Genomic DNA, 24,707 nt, shown 5'->3' with positions numbered 1-24,707 from the left:
CTCAGGACTTGCTTCCCTTTTCTGTTTTTTTCATTATTGAAATGTTTAAAAGCATTTCAGAAGTTTCCTGTGATACAATCTTTACCGACTCCTATAAAAATAGCACAGTTTTTCTTTATCCTTACCCTTTCCACACAACCTCAATCTCCTAATGTTTGAAAGAACCGTGTTCTTCTTCAAACTGTTTAGATCTTATTTTCTTTTGGTGTTTAAGATTTACTACCTGCGACATATTTTATTGCCTTATTTACTGGCTTCAGTGGCCCATTCTGGGAAAGTAGGCAGATCAGCTACATGCACCCCTAAAGACAACGATGTTAATGACTCCAGCTGATGTTTCTACTTTTCCAGCCAATGGAAATGTGAGCCCTGCTCCTGCAAGCGGCGTGTTTCCTGAAGCACTGCCCCAGCTCACTCCAAGTGCTCACTACCTGGAGCAACGCCAAATATATACCCTGTCCTGTTTCACAAGACTGTAGAAGACTATACTCAGTCACCTAACAAAGAAAGAGAAGTCATTTATATTTTCCATGAGCAGGACTATTCAACATAAAACCAGGTGAGATGTCGGAAGGAAAAAAAAAAAAGGCTTATTGTCTCCAAGAAAGTGGCTAAAGGCAAAGATAGTTCAGTAACATTAAAATAAAAATCTGAAAGAGTATTTCCATGAAGCCTTTCATTTAAGGATCCCCAAGTCATGTAAAGACATTAATTCACTTAGCCTTCTAACACATCATTTCTTTGTTCACATACCAATGAAAAAAAATCAATATGCAAGCCTTTGCTCACAAATCTGACATGCATAAAACCAAGAAAAAAAGATTAAAAAAATGTATGTTTTGGAAATGGTTCAGTTGCACACATTGTAAAACACCCTAACAATGCTAAATTTCCTTTGTCCAGCAGTATAAAACTGGCCATTGAATCATCAATGAATAAACAACAGAAATGAAAATTCATGCAACAAATACCTGTGACTAAGAAATTTGATTCTTCTCTTAAGCAATGAGAAAGAGGTGACAAAACTGAGGGAAACTATCCTGCTACTAGCTCCTTCCAATTACTGTGGCTTCCCAGACAGACTGTGTAGACCTATCAGCAGTCACTCCAACTTTCTTGATACTCTTGTAGATACTTACATTCTAAGACATATGGACAAAATATTTAACACCATCCCAACATCTCATGGTCAAAAAGCACTTTAACAGCATTTGACAGATGAAAAGAACGAACAGACAGTGTACAAGGACACTGATTGCAATGATCAGCTTACAGACATGTTTTAAAAACCCTTAAAATATATGCAATTTTATGTTTATATTTCAACTGAAGTACAGAAATCTAAGATTCAGGAAGCATAAAATTTGGACTCTGTGCATTTATCGCTGAGGAACTGGAATCAAGATGCTGAAAACCTGGGCATGAGCAACATAGCCCAGACACCACAACCCAAGACAGGGAGTTAGAAGGTCTCTGATTTCTTCCTCTTACATTCTTCATAGCAAGAAAATCACTTGACTTTAGCAGAGTGATCGTTTTTAGATTTTTTTTTTTCTCCTACTTGATATAGTATCTTCATGCATTATATTTCAAAGTAGATTTTAAAGTTTGGGGGATAAAAGTCTTTCCCATAATTTTGTACAAGTCTAGCATAACAAAACTTGATTTTAAGACACGCTTGCAATATAAATAACCATTCACTTGATTCTTATGGCATAAAAGACAACAAGCTCTGAGTAAAATGCATCTCATAATGATGATCATGACTGGTCCTATGCCAAGACAATCCTGAACACGTTTTAAGAAATAAGAATATCTCAAAGAAGTATAAAATCTTTTTTCAAGTGTTTTTGTTGTTGTTGTTATTTTCGCCACAAGGCTATATGAAGAATTATATATATTTTTTTCCATCTTGAAATCAAGATATACAGTACCTCCATATGTAAGATTCCCTTAATGGACATTCACTCGCAGGTATTTTGCGTTATAATTTATAATATCTGTTCTGGTTGGTTTTGTTTTGTTTCATTTTTAAAGGCATTTTATTAAGCCTCCATGCTCCACATCCTCACCAATTCTTATTACCATTTTGATACCCTATGGTGAAGCTGACAAGAAGCACTGTTGATGTGACAACCAGAAGCACAGAAATCTAGCAAGAAATTACTATGCAAATGTGTCTGGGAGAAGATAACATTAATAAATATTTGCTGACGGGCCTTTTGCTGTAGTAGGTGGCACATTTATAATGAAAACTTAACAATATTTTAAACCAAAGACCAGAAACCTCAGATGTACTTCTGGCTGATGGATGACAAAAAGGAAAAACACTTCCATGTGTTGTCATTTTAGAGAAAGCAAGCCAATCTCACTACCTGAGATGAAAATATTTTCTTTCCAACTTCTCACATTCTATAGTTTATTTTATTTATTATTATTATTATTATTATTATTTTGTAAATAAAACAAGCCTTTTTGTTCAGCTGTTACTATCAACTTCCAAAACTGTGTATTTCAAAATACTCAGATAATCTCAGAGATGAAACATGGAAGCTTAACAGGTAAAATTAGGTCATTATCTTTGCCATTAAAAATAATAACAATAATAATAATAAAAAAAAGTAAGTAGCTATTTACAAAAAGTTTTATACATGCTAAACTTGAGTTAATTCTACAGCTAAAGGAATGTACATCACAGGAAAACATTCCACATTTTGACTTCACTGTAGAGAAAAAACAGTTCTAAAATTTGACACAAAATAAAATATAAGAGAAGAGGAGGAGATACTAGCAAGTGATCACAAAAAGAAAACATTTAGTTCTCAGTTTAGACTATAAAAGCATAAGATGTTTCAGAAAAAAACTGGCCTTGGGCAACTACTTAACCACAGCAGGGGGAACCAGAGGGAGTGCTCCTATGGCAGGAAAAAAGGAAGCAATTCAGAAGTGACCAATTTTTACCAGTCAATGACATGCAGAAGAGAGAACTCTGCTTCTATTTTAGTTTGAGTGGCTCCACACTAGAAAATGCTATAAAGCAACTTCCTTTTTTTTTTTTTTTTTAAAAAAAAAAAAAAAAAAAACACTACTAACTGTGATTTTTTTCTTTTAAAACAACAAATTGCAACATCGTTTTGGATCTATTCATGGCCTGTAGTCTCAAAATCCTTCCACCCTGAATGAATAGAGGAACACATATGGATCAGGGGTCATCCTGACACCAAAGCATGGGCTTAGATAAACAGCAGCTTATTACATTAAAAGGTGAAGTTTGCAAGCAATACAGAATTCACAAAAATAAATTCCTAGCAATGTTTAAATTTACAGAGCTTTTTCACTTCTACGTCTGTGGGAGAAAATTTAGTAACAGAAGAAGGCCATATTCTGTCAGCAGGCCCTTTGGAGTCAAAAATCCTGAACAACAATTTGTAAGGTACAGAGAGATTAGCATTACACATTACAGTCACAGGCTTAAGAGTAAGCCTGTTAACGGGGACATGTTGTCCAGGCAGTTTTTTGCAATTAAACTGTAAGCACTACTTTAAGTAAAACAGGAAGGAATTAGTCATCCAAATAAATTAGTATGCTTACGCTGTGCCTCCACTACTCCCACAAACTACAGAAAGAAAGCTTTGTAGATGGATGGATGCGGGTGCTGTGGACACACTTCAAACAAGTTGAAGACATCCCAAGGATAATAGTCTGAATATCACATGGCATGGTATTGTTCCTAAACAGTACAGATGAAACAGGAAAAGACAAAACATAACAGGCCAGGTACTAGTACTGGTGTACCGAAAAAGACAGACTCTATGAAGCTGTTTACATGGTTGGATTGTGGATATTATTGGTTTCAAAACTTCAGGTAAAAATATATGCAAAACTTCTGTCAGGTGAATCACATGCTGTGTCTTTACAAACTGCCTAGGAAATAGGCAGAAGATTCTGTACTCCCTATTTTCTGTGTCTTTACTGAAGATATGCTTTAGATAAAAGTCTCTTAAATTAATACTGATAAAATTATGTGAAATATTAAATGTGATATAATGGAAATCCAACTAAAACTAAAATCCCTTTTTTGATATTAAGCTTCATGTGTCTGAAAAAAAAAAAAAAAAAACCACAAAGATGAAACGATGGTTAGCATAAGTTTAGGTGACAAAAGTCACTGCATAATCATGCATAAACACCATCCTAGGTGGTATCAAGAAATGGTCGCACAACTGCTGCATAGCTGTCATTCCCTATTTAACATACAGGGCTAGAATGGAGGCTAACCTCTACAGAAGAGCAAAATAGACTGGGTATACCACAGGTGGGGGATTCAACCTGGAAAACAACTGTCCTTTCACAAGTGCTCTCTGAGAAAAGCTTGAGCCTGCCAGCTGAAAATTAACTGCAGGAGAGGAAAGAATAGCAGAAGTCCAGAAAAATCTTACGAAAAACTGGTAACATGCCACTAACTTGATACTAAGAAAAAGAGTTTTATGCACACAGTTCCGACTGAAAGAATATTTTGGGTAAGAGTACAATGTGAAGACTTCAAAAATCAGGACCCACCATCCCGCTATTGTGGAGGAAAAACTGTCATTTTGATTCACCGGAGAGTACCTGAGACCACAGATGAAAACCATCTTATTAAAAAAAAAAAAAAAAAAAAAAAAAAAAAAAGGTAATAGATACTCTTTCCAGATGTTGCATGATTTGTAATTGTATACTTAATATAAACAGTGCTGGACTTTAAATCAAGCTACCTGGGCATTTTAAAAGGAGAATGTATCTAATACGCGATTTAATAGTAGGGAAGAAAAGGCACTTCACAGCTTATAATTAGAAAATTTGAATTAGAATTAAAATTAAATTCTCAGCTACAAGGGTAAAGGATTCTTTAAACAATTTAGCAGTGTAACAGATAAATTCATCAAGTCCTGAAGTCCTCAAGTTATTTAGAGACACATTCAAGTTCAATACGTTCTACTTCAGTTGCAGAGTTATTGGACTTAACACCAAGCATTCACATACTAGGGAAACAATTTCTTCTATTGAAGAAATTAATGTTTGCGATTATTTTGTCTGTTACTGTACGAGAGGTATGCCTAGGTGATTCCTTTAGTCCTCAAAATCTTCTAGCCCCATTACGCATTTGATTCTGATTTTGCTTATACCAGAAGAACCAGGCTAGACCGTACATGGGATACAAATTCTTTGACTTCCAAATATCTTTGTAACAAGCTCGCTTTGGTCCGTGTAACAGGAATCTTTTCCTCATTATTCTCAGTTAATTGGTATATGTCCCTTCAGACTTCGCTTGGCTCTGGCAGAAAATTGCTCCACAAGCTTTCAGCAACAAGGACAAAAAAAGATTGTCCTGTTTCTTGAAGACAGTGATTCTACAAATGGTACTGTGTGTCTGCACTGTTACTTGGTTTTGCTCCGATACCTGAAACTTGAGTTTGCAAAACAATTTCTACTGACCCCAGAACTCTATTAAAGGTAGGTAATAAACAATGTGTTCATGCAAATGGTCTAGAAAACAACATAGTGAGGTAAAGAGATTTCAGTTTCAGGATAGGTAGCATATTTCCAATAGGACATTAGTTTCTTGCAGATTATCACCACTCACCAAGTTGCTATTTTGATATATTTTATGATGCATCATTTCTAGCTACATTTTGTGACCATTCAAGATAAAAATTGCTATTTTTTCACCCATGTTCCACACATGCTCTCTGTCTTATACATAGGCACCTCGCCCAGTCTTTCCAAACCCCTGACATTTTTCCAGCAGCGTGTCTTTGCCACAGAGAGATCAGCACTGAATAAATGAGGCATATCCTCTTTCAGAGGGGCTGAATCAGTTCCCTTCCGCACAGTACACAGCTGTCAGTCGTGAGAATGAAAACCCCTGGTGCAGGAGGGATCAGGCTTAGAGCAGTCGAACAGGCTGCTAATCAGCAACCAGCAGAAAGAACACTCTCCTGCTGCTCTCCACTCTGTAGTTATTCAATTAATTCATGACAATTCTTGTGATTTGCATTTTTATCTTAGTATATTTAAAACAGTTAAAGTAACTTTGATGCATTGCATCAACATTGCAAAAGGAAGACTTGAAGCAACCCGGGTAATGTGCTCACTATCAATGTAACCCCAGGTTTTCAAACGGGGAGAGTAGTAGAAGTACAAATACTAGAATTGAAATCTATTTGCACAGTTTATCCACTTCAAGTCTGGAAAATCATAACATAACCGAAGCAAAACAACAACACCAACAACAAACAAAAAATGACTGTAGTTAGTCTAAGACAGGTTATGGAATGATAGATATATGCATTCTGTTAGGTATTTATGCAAAAGAGATGAATATTACGATCATAAACACGGCTTGTCTTTGCCAGAGTAGATAGCCCAGTGCAATTAAGTGCAAAAGACAGGATCATTATCTACTAAAACCTGCTCTTTCCTTTTGCCATTGGAGTCTCGACATGAAATGTGAGTGAAATCTATAATTTTATCTTCATATAGGTCCATGAATTTCACAGTGATGCTTAGTTTTCAATAAATTATGAGTCGTTCAAATGTATTTCCTGTATATAAAAGACCACCACCTAGAAAAACCTATACTAACAATCAGAGAACTCCACAAAGCTTCTCTCTGAAAGTATACAATTTTTCAGTGAAGGTGGCTTGAAGTTCTACTTGAAACAATAATAATAAAAGTTAAATCATCTAACAAAGTTATTATTTAGTAAGCTATTCTTAACCTTTTGAATATTGTTCTATTTAAAAACATACCTATTAGGCACAAAATGGACTTCTAAAGAAAACAGATCAATTTGGTACATTAAATTGCATTTCATAACACAGATAAGAATGTGAAGTACATCATATTTATTCAAATACTAGTCTTTTGCTGTACAAATATAAATCAATACAAAATACTTAAAATCAAAACACTTGTTTTTCTTTAAAATTATTTTTCTGTTAAGTTGTACACTTCCTTAAAACAAATTTTAACTTTCTCTACAAAGAAGTTTCCCAGATTTCTTAAAAATATATTTTTAAATCTAACCAAAACAAAAAAATACACTGCAAAATTCATGTTTTCCAGCCATTTGCCTAGTCAGCTGTGATCAACTTCATTTCTAGCTTACAAACACAGTGAATGGAGACAAAACTTGAGAATGCTTAGCATCCCTCACCTCATGGGGTAGAATGCTGCACTGCTGCACCCCTCACATTAGCTTCACTTTCTGCAGACAGAAAGATGAGAGACCAGATCAAGCTAGCAGCCAGGAAGTGAAGAAAAAAACAAACAAAACAACAGTGCGTATCTCTTTAGTATTTCTTTACACCTATCCCCCCAAATACCATGTTACTTTGCATCTTGATATCATGTAAAAATTCAAAGGTGGAATTATATGTGACCAGAAGCTGTATTTTCTTCTGACCTAATTCAAACTCCTATTCATGAAAAATACCCAACATTCTGTGAACACTAACATAAATTTATAATGTTAAATGCAAGAATAATCACCACTAATGTCTCAGGTAAAGCATGAGTGGGAGTGTAGGTGGCTTTAGAAGTTTGGAGCACCCTGACTCAAGTGGAGCTGCTGTTTCATTTCATGCATCAGGATGCAACAAAGCCTTCTGCTCTCACAAGTGTCTTCTTATTTTAATTTACTTCTTAACTGCTACATTATAAGGAAAAGCTCTACTCTAAATTTCTCCCTCTTCACCACCATGCACATTAACGTCTTTCCAACAAGTGAGCATAAGTATCAAAAACATGAGGAGCCACGTGTTCAGATTGCAGAGCACAAGAGCACAGAAAGCCCTACTGTTTATAATCCATTCTTGCCATAGTTCATTCGGTCCCTTCTCAGAAGACTCTCATAAACTTGGACCTGATCATTGAATATTTCTGTGAACATTGATACATTCATACATTAACTGTATGAAGTTCAACAAGGCCGAGTGCCAGGTCCTGCACCTGGGGTGCAACAACCCCAAGCAGAGCTACAGGCTGGGAGATGAGTGGTTGGAAAGCTGCCTGGCGGAGAAGGACCTGGGAGTATTGGTGGATAGTTGGCTGAATATGAGCCAGCAGTGTGCTCAGGTGGCCAAGAAGGCCAACAGCATCCTGGCTTGTATAAGAAGCAGTGTGGCCCGCAGGGCTAGGGAAGTGATCGCCCCCTGTACTCAGCTCTGGTGAGGCCGCACCTCGAGTACTGTGTTCAGTTTTGGGCCCCTGGCTACAAGAAGGACATGGAGGTGCTCGAGCGAGTCCAGAGAAGGGCGACGAAGCTGGTGAGGGGTCTGGAAAACAAGTCCTACGAGGAGTGGCTGAGGGAGCTGAGTTAGTTCAGCCTGGAGAAAAGGAGGCTCAGGGGCGACCTTATCGCTCTTTATAAGTACATTAAATGAGGCTGTAGAGAGGTGGGGGTTGGTCTGTTCTCCCACGTGCCTGGAGACAGGACAAGGGGGAATGGGCTAAAGTTGCACCAGGGGTGTTTTAGGTTGGATATTAGGAAGAACTTCTTACCAAGAGGGTTGTTAGGCATTGGAATGATCTGCCCAGGGAAGTGGTGGAGCCACCATCCCTGGAGGTCTTTAAAAGACACTTAGATGTTGAACTTAGCGATATGGTTTAGTGGAGGACTTGTTAGTGTTAGGTCAGAGGTTGGACTTGATGATCTTGAGGTCTTTTCCAACCTAGACAATTCTGTGTGATTCTGTGATCACAATAGTTTTGAGTAAAATCTGATCAAACCATTTGTAAAATTCTTCTGAATTGATACCTGTTTATAAACTAGAAAACACAATCATATAATAAATCACTTAAGAAATTATATCAATTTAAAGGTTTTTTAATAATTACCTAATAGTTTGAATACATACTTTCAAACTAATTGTTCTCCAAGTTAATTTTTACTCATTTTATCACTTCACTTCTTTGCCAGTGGGTATCTTGATACACTTGAGAGCAACAGGATGTTTCTGCCTCAACTGAGTAACCACTAATGAATAATATGAAAAATCCTAAATCCCAAACACTGCCAATTTGCAACAAAAATCTTGTAGACTTCAGGAATTTATAAAGCATTTAGATAAATAACTGTTACGCAAATAGTCCTGGGTGAATATTCTCTTACAAAGCATAACTAGCTAACAGACCATTCATTAGTAGTTGCTAAATTATTACTTCTTTGATTTGGATTTTAAACTTCATTGATTATCCAATTCAGAAACATTACCCACAGAATGATTCCAACAGCACAGATACCATGCTGTAACAATGGTTTCAGTGTAGAAGTCTGCTATGTAATTAAGAGAACAATATCAACTGAAATCTTTTTTTTTCCCCAACAAAAGTAATCTGAAGGAATCTCTAAAAGAAAGTCTTCTCACTTGTTTGTCTTGAGGAAGAAAGAAAGAAATTTCTTCCCCGGAAAGAGAAATGCTTGATAGAGAAGATAAATTATTAAAATGAACAAATCCTAGCATATGTTAAACAGAATGAAAAAGGGACTACAATATTTTTGCTTGTTTCTGCCAAATCATAACTTGTTTCTATCAATAGTTCTGAACAAAAAATCTGGTATTACAAACTTCTGGTGCTCAAGCTTTGGCTTTTCGGAAAGTCTGCACCCTGCTCACCAGCTAGAGTGACTGAAAAGCTTGAACGTTTCAGAAGTAAACTGGATACGTAGGTGCCCAGTTTACTTTTTTTTTTTTTCCTTAAAGAAATTGCTACAATGCTCATCCAATATTCATCCAATATAGGATGAATATTTACTATTCAGGACCTTACCAGAGACGTATCAGGCTTCAGTGGTACCACTAACAAAGCTGGCCACAATACACTAATTGCAATTCCTAACAATAAACTTCAGTAACTTCAGTGCTTTCCAACTAGTCTGCTTTTTCTTGATGAAGTGATTTCTATGACTCTTTATCCAGATGTGCCACTCTAAAGCCTAGAAATCTTCCTCACCTCTTTATTTTCTCTATGGTCTATTTAAGCATTTTCTGCTGATTAAAAAAAATAAAAATAACAAAATAAAAAATGCTGCCTTTTCTACTCAGTCCCAGAAATATGATTTAATTCTACATATTATGAAACAAAATGTTTCAGTGTATCATCATTGGGAACACTCTACACTGAGTGAGAAGAGACTGCACATATGTGAAAATTTAGAATCCAGTTTGAACAAAATGAAAACAATTTTTAGAACAACCTTCATTGATTTCTACCCTTGTCTTCCTCTCTGTTTCCCCTCGTATGAAATATCCTAAATAAGGAAATGGAGGCCCCTGGGTAGAAGTCACAAGCTTCCATATGATAAGTTCTGACTTCTGAATCATGTTCTTACAGAATGCTTGACGAAAGCAGAGGAGAAACAACAGTAATGTTGTCTTGTATTAAATCCCACTATAGAGAACTACATAAGCTAAATTTTATGTATAAATAAAATAAATAAATTAAATAAATAAAAATATAAATTTATTTATAAATAAATAAAAATGAAGGCAGGGAAGAGCTCCTGGGTAGGTTCTTGGCTCAAGAACAGGTTCTAGCCAGTACACTAGGGACTTGTCTTATGTCTCTTCCTCTAACTCAGTAAGAGTATAAATATCACCCAACTGAACAGCTCTACCACACCAGAAGAAAAAAAAACAAAACAAAACAACAAAACAAAACAAACAAACAAAACAAACAAAAACAAACAAACAAAAACACAAAAACAAAACAAAACAAAACAACAACAAAAAAAAACCACAACCAACACCCACAGACAAGAACAGCTCAGAATTCCCTGGACCTGTAAACACCTTTTAACCACCAGTCTCTCAAGAGCAGGAGTTCAAGCTCACACATATTGAGCCAAACATAGATTTCATATGCTGTCCAAAGCAACTGCAGAAATGAGCAAGTGGTATCACCAAATGCATCATGCCAAGAATTCTTATCTAGCCAGAAGTCTGACATTCTCACGTTGCTTAGCAAGAAAAGTTTACCCACCAATATGCTTTCAGTCATATCTTTTCACTCACCTACCTCCTAAAACACACTGTATGGATCTGAAAAATCTCAGTCCTTAATTTGAAGAAAATATATTTCTCTATTCAGAGATAAAAACAATCTCCTCCTCCCTTCAATCCCCCTCCCCCTCCAAAAACAAAAACAAACAAACAAAAAAAAACCACCACCTTTATCATCCCCTCTGAACATCTGCACTGATCATTCGCTGTCAAAAACTTTCCTTGGGGTAGGTCCAAGACCTACCCAAAGCTAAGGAATTTTGCCTTTTATCTGTCCCAACTGCTGGTGTCAATACAAAACCACCCTTCTTAGACCCTTACAGGTCAAAAAGTACCCTGCTTTCCTCACTTCTGAAAACAAAATCCTTACAGGAACAAAAGACATACATGAAAGGAAAGTTATTCAGTTCATTTTCCCATGAAAGACATGTTATGAGCACTGCCCAGAATCCAGCAGCTCAGAAAGCATGTGAAAAAAGCACACAGTTTCTTGGCTGAACATTCTGGATGAGACCTCCAGAACATCTCAACTCCCACCTGGCTCCCCAGCCTATCGGCAGCGAACAACATGCATAAACTCCAGCTTCAGCAGTAGGCTTCAACAGGGCTGACACAGTGAGCTACAGTTCTCAGTTTACTCTTCTCTTCTGGCCGGCATCATTGATGACCTTCACTAAAAAAAGGCAAACTCAAGATTTCCACAATGTGCTTGCCTAGTTTCAAGTCCCAAAGTCAAGTCAACAACATGGTATTGCTTACAACTCCAAACCACTTCCCCAGTCATTTTGACAGTATCCTCTCCTCCTTCAGTTTCCTTGTAAGTAAAATTGCAGTAGTGAAGCTGCTATCCCCTAAACTGTCTCAAACTGTAAAGGATCCCATACATTAACATTCATGTCTTCCAAAGGAGAAGAAATTGAAGCTATGGTGCCATGAGAAAATTGGCAATCTGATACAGAAATGCTCCCTTTAAGCAGTAGGGCACCCTACCAAGAAGTTAAGTAGCTTCGTCCAGTGTAACCAGCACTCTGGATCTCACTTCTCTCATTACTTACCAATGTGAAACGTCAGGAGAGGAAACGTGCACCAATAAAGGCACTTGGAAGAGGATGCAAGATCTCTGAAGCTAAAAGCACCTTACATGCAACAAAGTCTTGGAACAGAACTAGCCAGCTTGAAATGTGACAAGCATATATTTATAGTGAAAAAAAGCATGGATAAAAGAATTCCACAAAGAATAAAAGGACAAGGAAAGGCATTCTAGCTGAAGTACTTAAATAAAACAAGTTTTATATGTCATGGTAGTGACATGTCACACATCGTTTTCCAAATGTTCATAACAATATTTGATGCCTCTAACCTCGAAACACGTGCTAGAGAATAGCAAGCAAATTTATTCAAAGGTCCTAAAATGACAGCAACCATATTTTTTAAAGCTGTATATAAAAGAAACTGTCAGTCTGCCTCTATTTCATGACTGCAGGATGCTCCAAGTCAACACGGCTTTGAGAAAGGAGGAGCTCTGTTGAGCTGATACTCTGCTGCACCTTCCAAGTGACTTCTGCAAAGAGAAGTAGTCTCCATAGTTTCCACTTTTCTTCTTTCTCCATGATGATGGAAGGATCAAAAACTGCTACACTCACTTAAATTCACTTTTTATCAGGTACAGCTTCCAGCTCCTCCTTTCCCAGAAAGGTGTATCAGTAAGTGATAAGAATCTTTCCTCAGCACTTAGAGAAGAAGTCTACCACTTCTAGAGCCCACGGGACCTTCCATACAAAGTGCAGTCAGATTTTACCCAGGGTCAACAAATTGGCAGAAAAGTAAATATTGTATCATAAAAAAATGCTCATTACGGGATCAAAGTACAGGAAATCAAAATTATGTAAATCCATATAAAAGCAGCGCAGTCTAAAGTTACCTAATATACAGCAGAGATTAATGTAAACTGGACAAAGCAACCCAAGTGAAGTCTAACATTATACAATGTTAATCACCTTAATCTTTTACTGTGGGTAGCTGCTATTGAGGGGATAGTCTGTAATCTCACAGGGTTAGACTCTCCCAAGAATGGAATATGGCTAAAAATATTACCTCATCAGTTTACAAATTACATGTATTAAGGAACATTTTTTAAAAGTGTTTACTAACAACTTCTTGAGACTCCTACAAGTTTCCAAACAAACTAACATGTTCTACACATGCATTGTAAAAAAAAAAAAAAAAAAAAAAAAAAAAGTCTCTCCTGAATGTTTAGGGTGTTTCATACACTTTTGACAACTGTATTTTGTCCCTGATCACTGAATAAGCACACAGAGCAAAACAACACTGAGGGATAATAAATTTTCCATATCATGAAAAAGTTTATTGCAAAATGATTAAAAACCACTGTATGAAGTGTAAGAAGGTGACAATTTAATATCTTTATGTCACAGTTGACAAGCATATGCTTAGGAATGTTATCTATAAAACTATAAAGTCCAAAATGCTAACAGGAATGTGAGTAGTTTAGGTCACTGGGGACAGTTACCCTTTATTAAAGTCTCTCTAGATCTCCATCACGACCCACTTTTGTTGGTTTTTGTTTTGTCTTTTTTTTTTTTTTTTAGAGGGCAGGGGAGTGTGGGGTAGTTTTAAATTTTCTTAATCTCCAAAGAACACCTTAGCATGAGCTATCAGCTTTGACAGAACACCAAAATTCTGGCAGTGAACCATAAATTGACCATTACCATAAAAAGAACTGCTAAATGAGAAACCATGTGCTCAGTATAAAACTAATTTCATGCTTTCAAAAGCACACAGTGGCTTCTAGCAAGATAGTGGCCCTGGGACTTGCAAAGACAGATTGGCTAATACAAATGGTGTGTGCTCCTGATGCAGTCTGCTTAGCCAAGCTTTACATGTACTGGCAGTAAATGGAAATTCTCGAATCTTCTGTCAAACAAATACACACTTATCTATAACTTTAGAGCTGAAAGCTATAAAACAGCTGCCTCATAAATATATTTAGCAGGAAAATGCATGAGCTGTCCTAGTTCCTCAAAAAAAAAAAAAAAAAAAAAAAAAGAAAACCAAAAAACACAGCAGTCTTTACACAGTAAGCATAGACATTTTTAGCAAGGAAAAAAATATTTTTAAGCATCTTTAGCACCCTACTTTTATTAGAATAATTACTATCAGCAGATGTGAATATAATCATAGCTGGTCTCACGACAAACTAAAAACATTAACAGAACAATACTGCTTAACAAGAAACTGAGTTTAATAATTCTGTGTGTTCTACAGATGAAATTTTTTAAAAAATATATTTAAACAGGTATGAAGTCCATTTAGGTTTTGATAATGCTTCTTTAAAACTTAAAAGATTTACTACTAGAACTTCACAGGCTACCTTTAGCACACTATCTGTTCCCTTAAATAAAACTTACTGCACTAAATCTCAAATTTAACCGGTTAGGGAGAAGTGACAGTAATTTTATACCCTTCTCAAAGCAAGCTGTCAGTGAATGAATTATTGGAAGCTATCCTGGGCATGACAAGTCATAACTTTTAATATTAACAGTGACAGACATATACAACACTTCGAATCCAGTATACAATTTATTTCCTTCTTCACTTCCATAGTTTATCTGGGAGAATTCAGCAGCTCTTATGCTTTACATATCATTATAACTATAATTTGATATTTAACAAGCCAGAAAGCAAGCTCTTGTAACAGGCAGTTAGTCACACTGTTAATTAGCTTCTTTCTGTAACAATAATACAGCATCACTGACGTGTTCCAAAAACATTTAAAATGCATAGGAAGTCACCTACTGGAAAGATGCCCTCTGCAAACAGCAAGCAAGGAAAGGGAGCTTGCCACATATTTAGAGTTACTTTGAATACTGAAATAAGAAGAGAACTAAACTATGCATTGTATATTTTGCCATTTTTCTTATCCTTTCCATTGGAGTAACTAAAATACAAATGACATGCACACAGAAATACTGCCAAACATGTAATCATCCACTACTAATATCACATCACAAAGCAATTCAGTGAAGTTTAATAATAAAAATCATGCTCACCTCTACTGGGAAGTCCACTCCACATTATGGCAATACTATTTAACCAGCTCAAATAGCAACCAAGTTACGTAAACAGAACTTCCAATATGTGACCAATATGATCTACGGTGCTACAGAGCCTTTGCTCCAGCTCTGCTCCTCTGTGACAGTGCACCGGTACACCAGTGCTGCTCCAAACCTTCCCAGATGCTGGCTTATTGCATTGCTCATTGAAAATCCTTCACACGCTGGCAACATTTTAGGGAAGGACAAGCACACTCTGAGTCATTTTGTAAAGAAAGCAAAGCAATTTCAGTTCTGTATCTTCATGCGTACAGAAACACAGAGCACTGTCAAAGTAGAAGTCTGAGGTGAATTTATGCTGAGAAACAGGCAACCTAAGCCGTCATTATCAATGCATGAAATCAGCTAGTGATCAAATTCAAATAAACCATAAAAAAAGGCATGATTATGAAAGGCTCTACAGATTCAGCTCCGAACCATACAGAAAGCAGAATCATCTATCTAGCCTGTGTAAATGTTAAAAATAGCTCTGTCTTTTCTACAATGAACACGAGACAGAGGAGAAGCAGTAGCCTGTATTGTGGTAATGAAGCTCACTGGGAAAAAATCTAGCAGTAAAAATTAATGATTCCTTACAGCTTCTGTAAGTAAGATTAATTTACAATTACACAGATGAACAAATAAGTACTTTTTAACCATGTAACTGACAAAGTCTATTAGCAAATATCATATTTGTTTATATCTAAGGAGAAGCACATATACCTAGACGAAGAATTTTAGAATACCGACCCATCCATACAATCCGGCAGATCAAGTATTTGTACAAACAATTCAGCAACTAAAAGCATTACATGAACATTGCCTTTGCTTTTGAAAAACAACAATATTTTTTAATTACTTACTATGAAAAATCTCCATGGCTTATTAAATTAATGTTCTTCCTACTCCCACAGAGCCCTCCCAGAGTGTAAATCCTTGTCTTTTCAGGTAGTTCATGCATTTTCTTTCCCAAAAAAGGTAAGAGGGCATGTGCCACTGTACACGCTCCCACCCACAAAGATTTTAAATGCACACTGTAATAAGAATCAGATGTAACCATGAAGAGGTTAAGTTTACAAAGAAATAGAAAGACACAGGAGTTTTTATTACTATACCTGTATAGTTATCCATATATACTACTGTGTCATGAGACAACTATGAGAGAAATTTTGGCAGGACCTGTTCCCAGATTGAGATACTTACCGTACAGAGTATCTGATTTACTTTTCCAAGATAAAAACAGTAAAAAATATATATTAATTAAAAAATACACACACACCTCTGACTTCATTTTATTGTTTCAGTCATGCTTGTATAAAATCACTGTTGGATATACACACTGAACAAAAATGACAACTCTACACATAAAGAAACCATGACAAGTGACCAACCTTTTTTTTTTTTTTTTTTTTTTTTTTTTTTTTTTTTTTAAGTCCTAAACTCTAGAACATCTGATTATCAAACATCTAAATGCTGTTTCTTTACTACAACGTAATTGCTTCCTGAAGAGAGGTTAAACTATCCAGAAAGGAATTCTGCAGAGAATTTTGATACAATAACATATTTATGCACACTCATGTATCAGGGACTAGAGCAACAAGTGATGACTGTAGTAGCCAATTTTATTTTGAAACACTTCACTACGCATTCCACCCAAAACAAATCCCCCCTCCTCCCCCCCAAACCATTTTTGGTCTATACTAGTCATATAACCAGCTTGCTTACGAGGGTCAATTATGTGCTTACTGCCTCCAAGAGAATGATGTAGAGACTACAGATGGATAATTGGTCTGATACCCATTAACAACTTTAAAAAAAAGTTTTGCTTTTATTTTTTTTTCCTTTATTAGAGCATTTTTGAATATCTCACTTTAAATCAATTTACCGATTACTTAAAAAAAAATAGAATTTTCTTGATGACAGTGGTAGTAGTCTTTTTTTATTACCTTTACCTGTACTTGTCACAGTGCAACTATTCAAACACAGAACAAAGTATTATAGATACAGTTTCCAGCTATTAGCAAACAAGAGACTATCTTTCACATCAGCTCTGTCCCTTGGTACTCACTCCCATCATCATTTTCTAAGAAGTATCAAGAGCACCAAAACAATACAATAAAGGTCCCTAGTTTCAGAGCAACTAATTAGAACTGTTATGAAAGAAAAATAGCAGTCAGATACCATAAATGGATACTGTTTTCTTACATACTGTAAGAAAAATTATAACTTGCATAATAACACATATTTCCTAAGGAAATTGTGGGATATACTCAAGATGGGACATACTGTCTACCAAATGCAATCTATTTGGAACACTGAATAGGTAAAGAAGTCAATATACATGGCAGTGAGAAGGGGAATACTAACATAGTTTCTCAACAGCTCACGAATCTAAATTAACATTACAAGAGACATTCTACCCCTCCCCCCTTAAAAAAAAAAAAAAAAATACACCAGAGGGAGGAAATGGTCTTGCTTTCTATTGAGACCCTAATATTTTCCAAACAGACAGATTTTGCCCAGAGTAGGACAGCAAAGAGGGGAAGGGGGGAGGGCACCTCTCTTTCATAGAGGAAGCATGGGTACAAAGCCCCCAGATGCCACCCCATTTTGTGTCTCCAGCAGCTGAGCAGTCTCTCAGCAGCTTTCTTCACACTCCTTCCCAACAGATTGGGCTGTTGGCAGCAGACAGAGAAGGCAGAACAAGGCTGGCCTTACACAAGTCTAAAACAGGTTTGTGAATAAGGCAAGAAAGAGTAAACTCACAGTGCTTCCTCCCCTACACGCTAATATCCTCCTCTACACACTAACCATATAGCTACATATGAAGAAATTTAGGAGGACTCAGCTCAACAACTTTTTCAAGTTACTTTGGTTGCTGCTTAGCATTCCTTTGAGTACTCACTAGAATAATTAATAAAAATATTGTGTAATAAAAATCAGATTTTTTTTTTTATTTTTTATTGTTTTTTAGGAAAAAGGACAGATAAATGCTGACAAGGAATTTGAGGACCTAGATCAAGAGGCTTAAAGCAAACAAAAATTTTGTTCTCTGTTAAGTTCACACAAATTTTATACGGCAAATAATCTACATGGCAAAAAGCTAGTCTGGGCTCAGCTCAGGATTCAAATCTACATACAAAGGCAGACCTTTAGGATTGGATTCCACTGACAATTAAAATCAATGAAAAATTTCACTGAGATAAGAGAACCCAATGCAGGTTCATTCAGTTGTAACATCCCTGAGTTTAATCTTTGATTTCTGATACTCATCACTGATCACAAAGTTGCACTGACATGGTCAAAGTGATTTCTCTACAGTTTCATAAAGCAGAGTCTTTCTCACAGGCATCTGTGCAAATACGAGTATGTAGATGTGTGGCTACCTGGAATATTTAAGAACCATTTCTTGAGGTTCACCAATAGCCAATTTTATTATTTATTTATTTATTTTCAAATAAAAAGAGTCAGATGCTTAGAAAATTAGTTATTAATTTAAATGAGCTCTTTAAGAAAGTGCTTTTCATTTGAAGTAGCTGAGGGCACTTCCTGCAAGTTACCTGTATAGCCCATGGATCCTTTAAAGGATAATTCAGAGTACTTTAGCTGTGAGCCTCGCTGCCTCCATTAAACGGAAACGATGCCCAGACTTCCCACTTAACATGGCACTACACAAGGAGGCAAAGCAGATCTATTCTCTGTTGCCAAAAGTGTGTATGTGTGTGGTGGGGGGGACCCAACACCCGACCTCTCCCCTATTCTCCCGTGCCACGGCTGCAGCTGGGAGAAGCCCAGGGGTCCGACCTACGGGGGTAAGGAGCGGAGCTGGGGGAGCAAAAGCAGCGCTCAGGGACACAGCGGTGCCCCTCACAAGACGGGCACTGCCTGCAGCTCGCCGCTCTTAGCGCAGATCTCTCTCCCTTACAAACAACGGCTAATATTAAGGACAGGCGCCGAGCATGGCGCAGGCTGCAGCCCCCCCTGCTGGCCGCGGGCCCGGCCGCCGCCCGCGGAGGGAGAGGACCCGGCCCGGCATCTAGCCCCCCACCAGCCCTGCAGCCGGCCCTCCGTGGCCTGGAGGGGGTGACGCGAAACGGCCGAGGCCGCGCCGCGACCCCTGAGGGCTCCCCCGTCCACCGCGGGGCTGCCGCCGGGGTCAGCTGCGCGGCAGCAGCGGGCCGTAGCCCGAGGCTGCCCCAAAAACACAGCGCTTCCTTCTCCGGCCGTAGGAAATCAGTGAAGGGACTCCAGGTCCAAGCTGCACCAGCAGGTGGACGCTTGATTTTCCCAGAGCTTGTAATTATTGCCTTCTGGCAGAAAGCTGGCAGGGTGTCAGAGGACAGAGAAAGGCCTTTGGCACAGTACTGCGGGGTACTGCCCCAGCTAGGGCAAGACAGGAGGGGTATCAGAATTATTAAGGTTGGAAAAGACTTGCAAGATCATCTGGTCCAACCATACCCCTACCACCAACATGACCTACCAAAACACATCCCAAATACCACACTGAGCCTTTCCCTAAACAGCCCCAGGGATGGTGACTCCACTACTTCCTTGAGCAACCTGTCCCAATGCTTGGCTACTCTTCCTGAGAAGAAATGTCTCCTCCTTTCCAACCTGAACCTCCCCTGACACAACCGGAGGCCATTCCCTCTAGTCCTATCACTAGTTATATGTAAGAACTTGTGTTCCAGGCCTTTCAACCAGCTTTGTAGCCCTCCTCCAGACACACTCCAGGGCCTCGATGCCTTTCTTGTACTGAGGCACCCAAAACTGAACGCAGTACTTGAGGTGAGGCCTACCCACAGCAGAGAGTACAGGGGAACAATCACCTCCCTGGTCCTGCTGGCCACACTATTCCTGATACAAGCCAGGATACCGTTGGCCTTCTTGGCCACCTGGGCATGCTGCTGGCTCATATTCAGGCAAGCGTCAACCAACACCCCTGGATCCTTGTCTTCTGCACAGCCTTCAAGCCACTCTGCCCATAGCCTGTGGCACTGCTTGGGGATGTTGTGGCCAAAGTGCAGGACCCAGCCCTTCACCATATTGAACCTCACCCCATTGGCCTCTGCCCATCGGTCTAACCTGTCCAGGTCCCTCTGCAGGGCCTTCCTACTGTCTGGCAGATCAATGTTTCCCCCCAACTTGGTGTTGGCTGCAAACTTATGATGCACTCAAACTTATGATTCGCTCATCCAAATCATCAATAAATATAGTAAAAAGGGTAGGCCCCAATACCCAGGGGAACACCACTTGTGCCCGGTCACAAGATGGCTTTAACACCATTCTTTACAAATGGGTAGGAATTGTCAGTGGCAAGGAGAGCAGCAGAGGTTCTAATCCCCAGCAAAGTGACATTGTAGTAGCCTAGCCCCTCACTTCTATCACCAAGCTAATGAAAATGAGTAACTAGATTAGTGTATCAAGTCACCCAAACCTTTAATTTAGTCAATGAAGTTCTTGATTTGGTCAAATCAAGGAAACGGTAAACTTTAATTTGTGTGCAACATAAAGAAAAGCAACTGTTGAACTTGCTTTTGATTGTTTTAATTTTAAAATGCTATGGAGCTATTGACTTGTACAGGCAGGGTAGTGAAGCTATTTCTAGATTCAGTAATGGGGAGAGACGGAGTCAAAATAAACAGACTACAGAAACAGATCATACTTTTTGTAAATACATGTTGCTAAATACCTTTTGAAATTCTATGACAATTGTACCCTTATTATAGAGAGTAACTTAAAGTCCAAATATCACTTTAGAGAAAACTTAAGTATATAGACCCTGTCATCTATACACTACAGTATTATTGCCAGGACCTGGAATTCCAGTTAGTAAGTTTTTCCACAAGGACTATTACCTATTACTGAAAGTTAAAAGCAGTGAATTGGGATTAAATCCATGAAACACAGTGGAGGTCAACAATTAAAAGGATGCTTTATAACATCCTGAGGCCACCCATCACAGAGAGGACCTCTGAAGAGGAGGGATATGAAAACATGCTGCATGACTCCTTCATGTTCATCCCTGTTTGGAAGGAAGCCCACCAAGAGCCACGTAGGCTGGAGGGCAGCAGTGGTGCAGAGATCAGTTCTGTTGCACAGGTTCAAACCAGTTCTGGCAGGTCTATAATCCTGGTCTCTGTATTGTCAACATACATTTACAGGCACATATATTCAGAAGTACTTTATTTTCAACAGAAATATTATTCATTTCACTTTCATTTTGTGCAGACAAAAGAACCCCCCCCATAGATTAGCAGGAACCTTTGCAGAAAGCTTCCTGCGGCTTGCAGAACTGCTCACCAATTGGTTCATTAGAAGGGTACTTAGTTTTAACAGTGAGGTATGAGAAGGGCTATTTGCTTTCTTCACACAAGTAATAAAGTCTGTTCATTGGTGAAGTGAGATGAACAGAATTGTTCTCTTACCATCTGCACAATTAATTGTTTACAGTGTTAGCCAAAGAAATGGGAGAGGCAGACTCCCATTACAAGGGCTAATAACACTCCAGAGGACATGGATTAAAACTAAGCCCGGATAACATAAATTTATAAGAAAATAAATTTCTACTTTTTTTTTTTTTTTGAGAAGTGTTCTTTGAGAATGACATTTTGGTAAACATTGTTCCCCTAATGTCTCTTAAGCATTATATTAAACTGTCCATGCAATTATAGAAAACTGCCTATGCAAGGCATTTTTTTCCTCTAAATGCTTATGGAACTAACATCCTTCAGCTATGAAAACAGCATGCCTATTTCAACATGCACTGGGCAAAACAGCATAGCTAGAAAGTAAGTGGGATGCAATCAAATATACAGATCAGGAAACAAAGCACACTGCTAAAAAAACAAACAAACAAACAAAAAAAACATGAGTTTAACTCCTATGCCATATGGTAACCCCAAAGCATGTGTTCCAGCAAACTTAAAATGTTCTCAGCTTCAGAGCGTTCTCTGGGCAGCAGTGCCAGAGCATCAGCTGCAATCCCCAGGAATGACTGCAAAGACATCGGGTACAGGTGTCAAACGAACAAAACAGCAACAGAAAATATACAGTCCAAACATTTTGTTTTCTGTCAACACAAAATAAATTAATTGAGAATGTCTCATTCAAAATTAAGATACTTGAAGAATGCACAGAACTACATTATTTAGGTGTTTTTCAGTAGACATTTTGGGGGCCACAGGACTTGTATAAGTGATACCCTTACACTACTTGGTTCTAAACAAAGCAAAAAAAAAAAGTGTAAACAAAAACCACTTAAAAATCAAAATAAAGGAAAATGAGACATTTTGCATATTTTTTTTTCTTACCCTCTACTGAAGTTTGATTGTATCAATACACAGAAAAATCAAAGTAAATCTCACTCATATGGCTTATTAAAAAAAAAAAATACAACTTTTCGTGAATATTTGAGGTCTGTTACTTATCAAAACTAATGTACTAACAGTTAATATGCAGCAGCATTAGCTTCTTCGAGATGACAATTCCTTAGAGCTGCAGTGTTTTCTTGTCTCAGAAACAGTATGATTTGCTATACCTCTTTTAATGTGACATGTAAGGAATGCTTTTTAAGATCAACTTTAGCACTTTGGGATTTTAAAGAAAAAAGAAGAAAAAAACACACCTGATATTTGTTTAACAGAATAACAGAAAGGGAAAAAATATCTACTTCAACTATCAGTAAGAAAAGCATCCTTAAAATGCTCTAACAAATTTCCTTCAATGTTTTTAGAGCATCGCAGAGAAAGGATAATCCTGCAACAAAATCCTTAAACACAGAACATCAAAGCAACTGACCATCTGGCATACCAGGACCCTTTATAAAAAGGGAAGGAGAGTTCCAGCATCCTTTCCCTTACAACTGTACAACTTTAAGTTATTTGTTTGATGTGTTCAAATTCCTACATGCCTAGAGAAGCATGGAAATACTACGTTTTTCTCAGAATAGATAATAGTGATAACAGCTAAGTCTAACACTTCAAAAAAACTTTTAAGACGTTATGTACACCTTTACATACTACACACTAGGTGTATTTCGCCCAAGCATTTGGGACCTTTGCTTTGCCCAGAAAATAAATACTATTTCATATTACTTTTTTACTTGGATGAGAGCAATTAAAATTCAGGACAGTAGAAGCAAAAATGATGAAAGGCCCAGGCCAAGATGTAGCTTTCCACTCCTCTTCCCACCACTACATTCCTTTAAACATTTCTCCTGCACATATAGCATCCTTCCAGAAATTTGTTTTTTAAACAAAGATAGATGACAAATGCATGACTATTAGAAGCCAGGACAGCTACTTTTAAATAGGCTATAATCTCAACTACATATGGCCCAACCCAGTCATCAATCATGCAGTGATGTAATACTGCCTAAACAAAATTGGCTTTACAAGAGAAAATAACAGTACTAATGCTGAACATGACAAAATATTAATTACTAATATTAAGCATAATGGTTATTCTGGGTTGGGAAAGTCGAGCTTAAAAGCTTCCTCAAATTTCTTGACCGAAACCCAGCATCTCCTACTGATCATTTACCTGTGCTTGTACTTGCAAACAAGGTGCCAGGAGCTGTACTTGTAGGGAGTTTTCCATTATTTAACTGCTTCACTCTTTTCAGGTGAGACTTCCCATTGTAATGAACTTGAGCTTGTGCTGCAGAGTTCAGCTGTATATTGCACACTTCACAGAATGAAAATAGTATCTTCTTCTTTTCTTTGTTTAACTGATAGTCCTGTCTGTCGTTCCTCAGTCCCTTTTCTTCAAAGCCCCACAGAACAGCTGGCTGATTCATAATCCCATCTTCAAAGACATGGTCAGGACTTAATGGACGCTTCATTCCTACAAAATACACAACATTGTTACTGGAAACCGACTAGTAATGCTTAATACCAAAAATTAGCATTTCTGTTGTCTAAATGCATGAACCAAAGACCAGTTCCAACAAACAAGGTTCCATGTTACAAAAGTATCTCTTCAGAGAGAAAAGCATGCATCGTGACACCTCAGAGCTCAGAAATAAAAAGGTGAGCAGTATCTCACACTGTGCCAATGACAACTCATGTACTCTGTTCTGTAAGCTATTTTAAAACAGGTTTATTACTGCCTCCCTAGAAGAGGTTAAGATCATCTTCAAATTTATTTCAACTGCCTCACTACAAACTGGTTCCAGAGATTTTCACTTGCCAGTGCCCATAATAGTAACTGCTGCCCGAATACAATCATTTGACCAAAGCAATGCCAACAATAGATTTTCTTGAAACATTGTTTGGAAGACAGCATATTGTTAAGTAAGACTAATGCATACTTTCCACTGTTACCTACACCCAAATCTTCAGCCTTCATATGAGCATTAAGATGTCTATAATAGGCCACTTAAGATGTCTGTAACACACTTTCAACTCCTTTGCTACTAAAGCTGTTACACAAAGAAATGCCAACTCAAAGATTGTTCTGTGGAAGCTAAACAAATGCACAGTAAGTGACAGTCCCTGGACAACAACCCAAGAGCCTGGAATATTCACTTGTCCCTAGAGAATAAAT

General features: G+C 37.7%; 1 protein-coding gene across 9 annotated transcripts in view; it reads right to left on the bottom strand.

The window, feature by feature from the left end:
• ZNF385B (zinc finger protein 385B) overlaps positions 1-24,265 on the bottom strand; it is a 137,611-nt gene extending 113,346 nt beyond the window's left edge. For 5 of the 9 annotated variants that reach the window (XM_032189970.1, XM_032189969.1, XM_032189971.1 and 2 more), the window contains exon 1: positions 15,117-15,531. Coding sequence is in view for 3 of the 9 variants with exons in the window: in XM_032189966.1 (XP_032045857.1) it covers positions 15,117-15,141 (25 nt within the window). In the remaining 6 variants the exon portion in view is untranslated. Of the gene's footprint in view, positions 1-15,116; positions 15,532-16,021; positions 16,141-23,702; positions 24,006-24,206 lie in introns of those variants that run through there. The other 4 variants (XM_032189967.1, XM_032189974.1, XM_032189965.1 and 1 more) reach the window with 3 other exon arrangements.
• Positions 24,266-24,707: the final 442 nt, after the last annotated feature.

The sequence above is a fragment of the Aythya fuligula genome, chromosome 6 (assembly GCF_009819795.1).
Source record: "Aythya fuligula isolate bAytFul2 chromosome 6, bAytFul2.pri, whole genome shotgun sequence".
Classification (NCBI taxonomy): Eukaryota; Metazoa; Chordata; class Aves; order Anseriformes; family Anatidae; genus Aythya; species Aythya fuligula.
The sequence above is the reverse complement of the archived record's forward strand: the minus strand, read 5'-3'. Positions and strand labels throughout refer to the sequence as shown.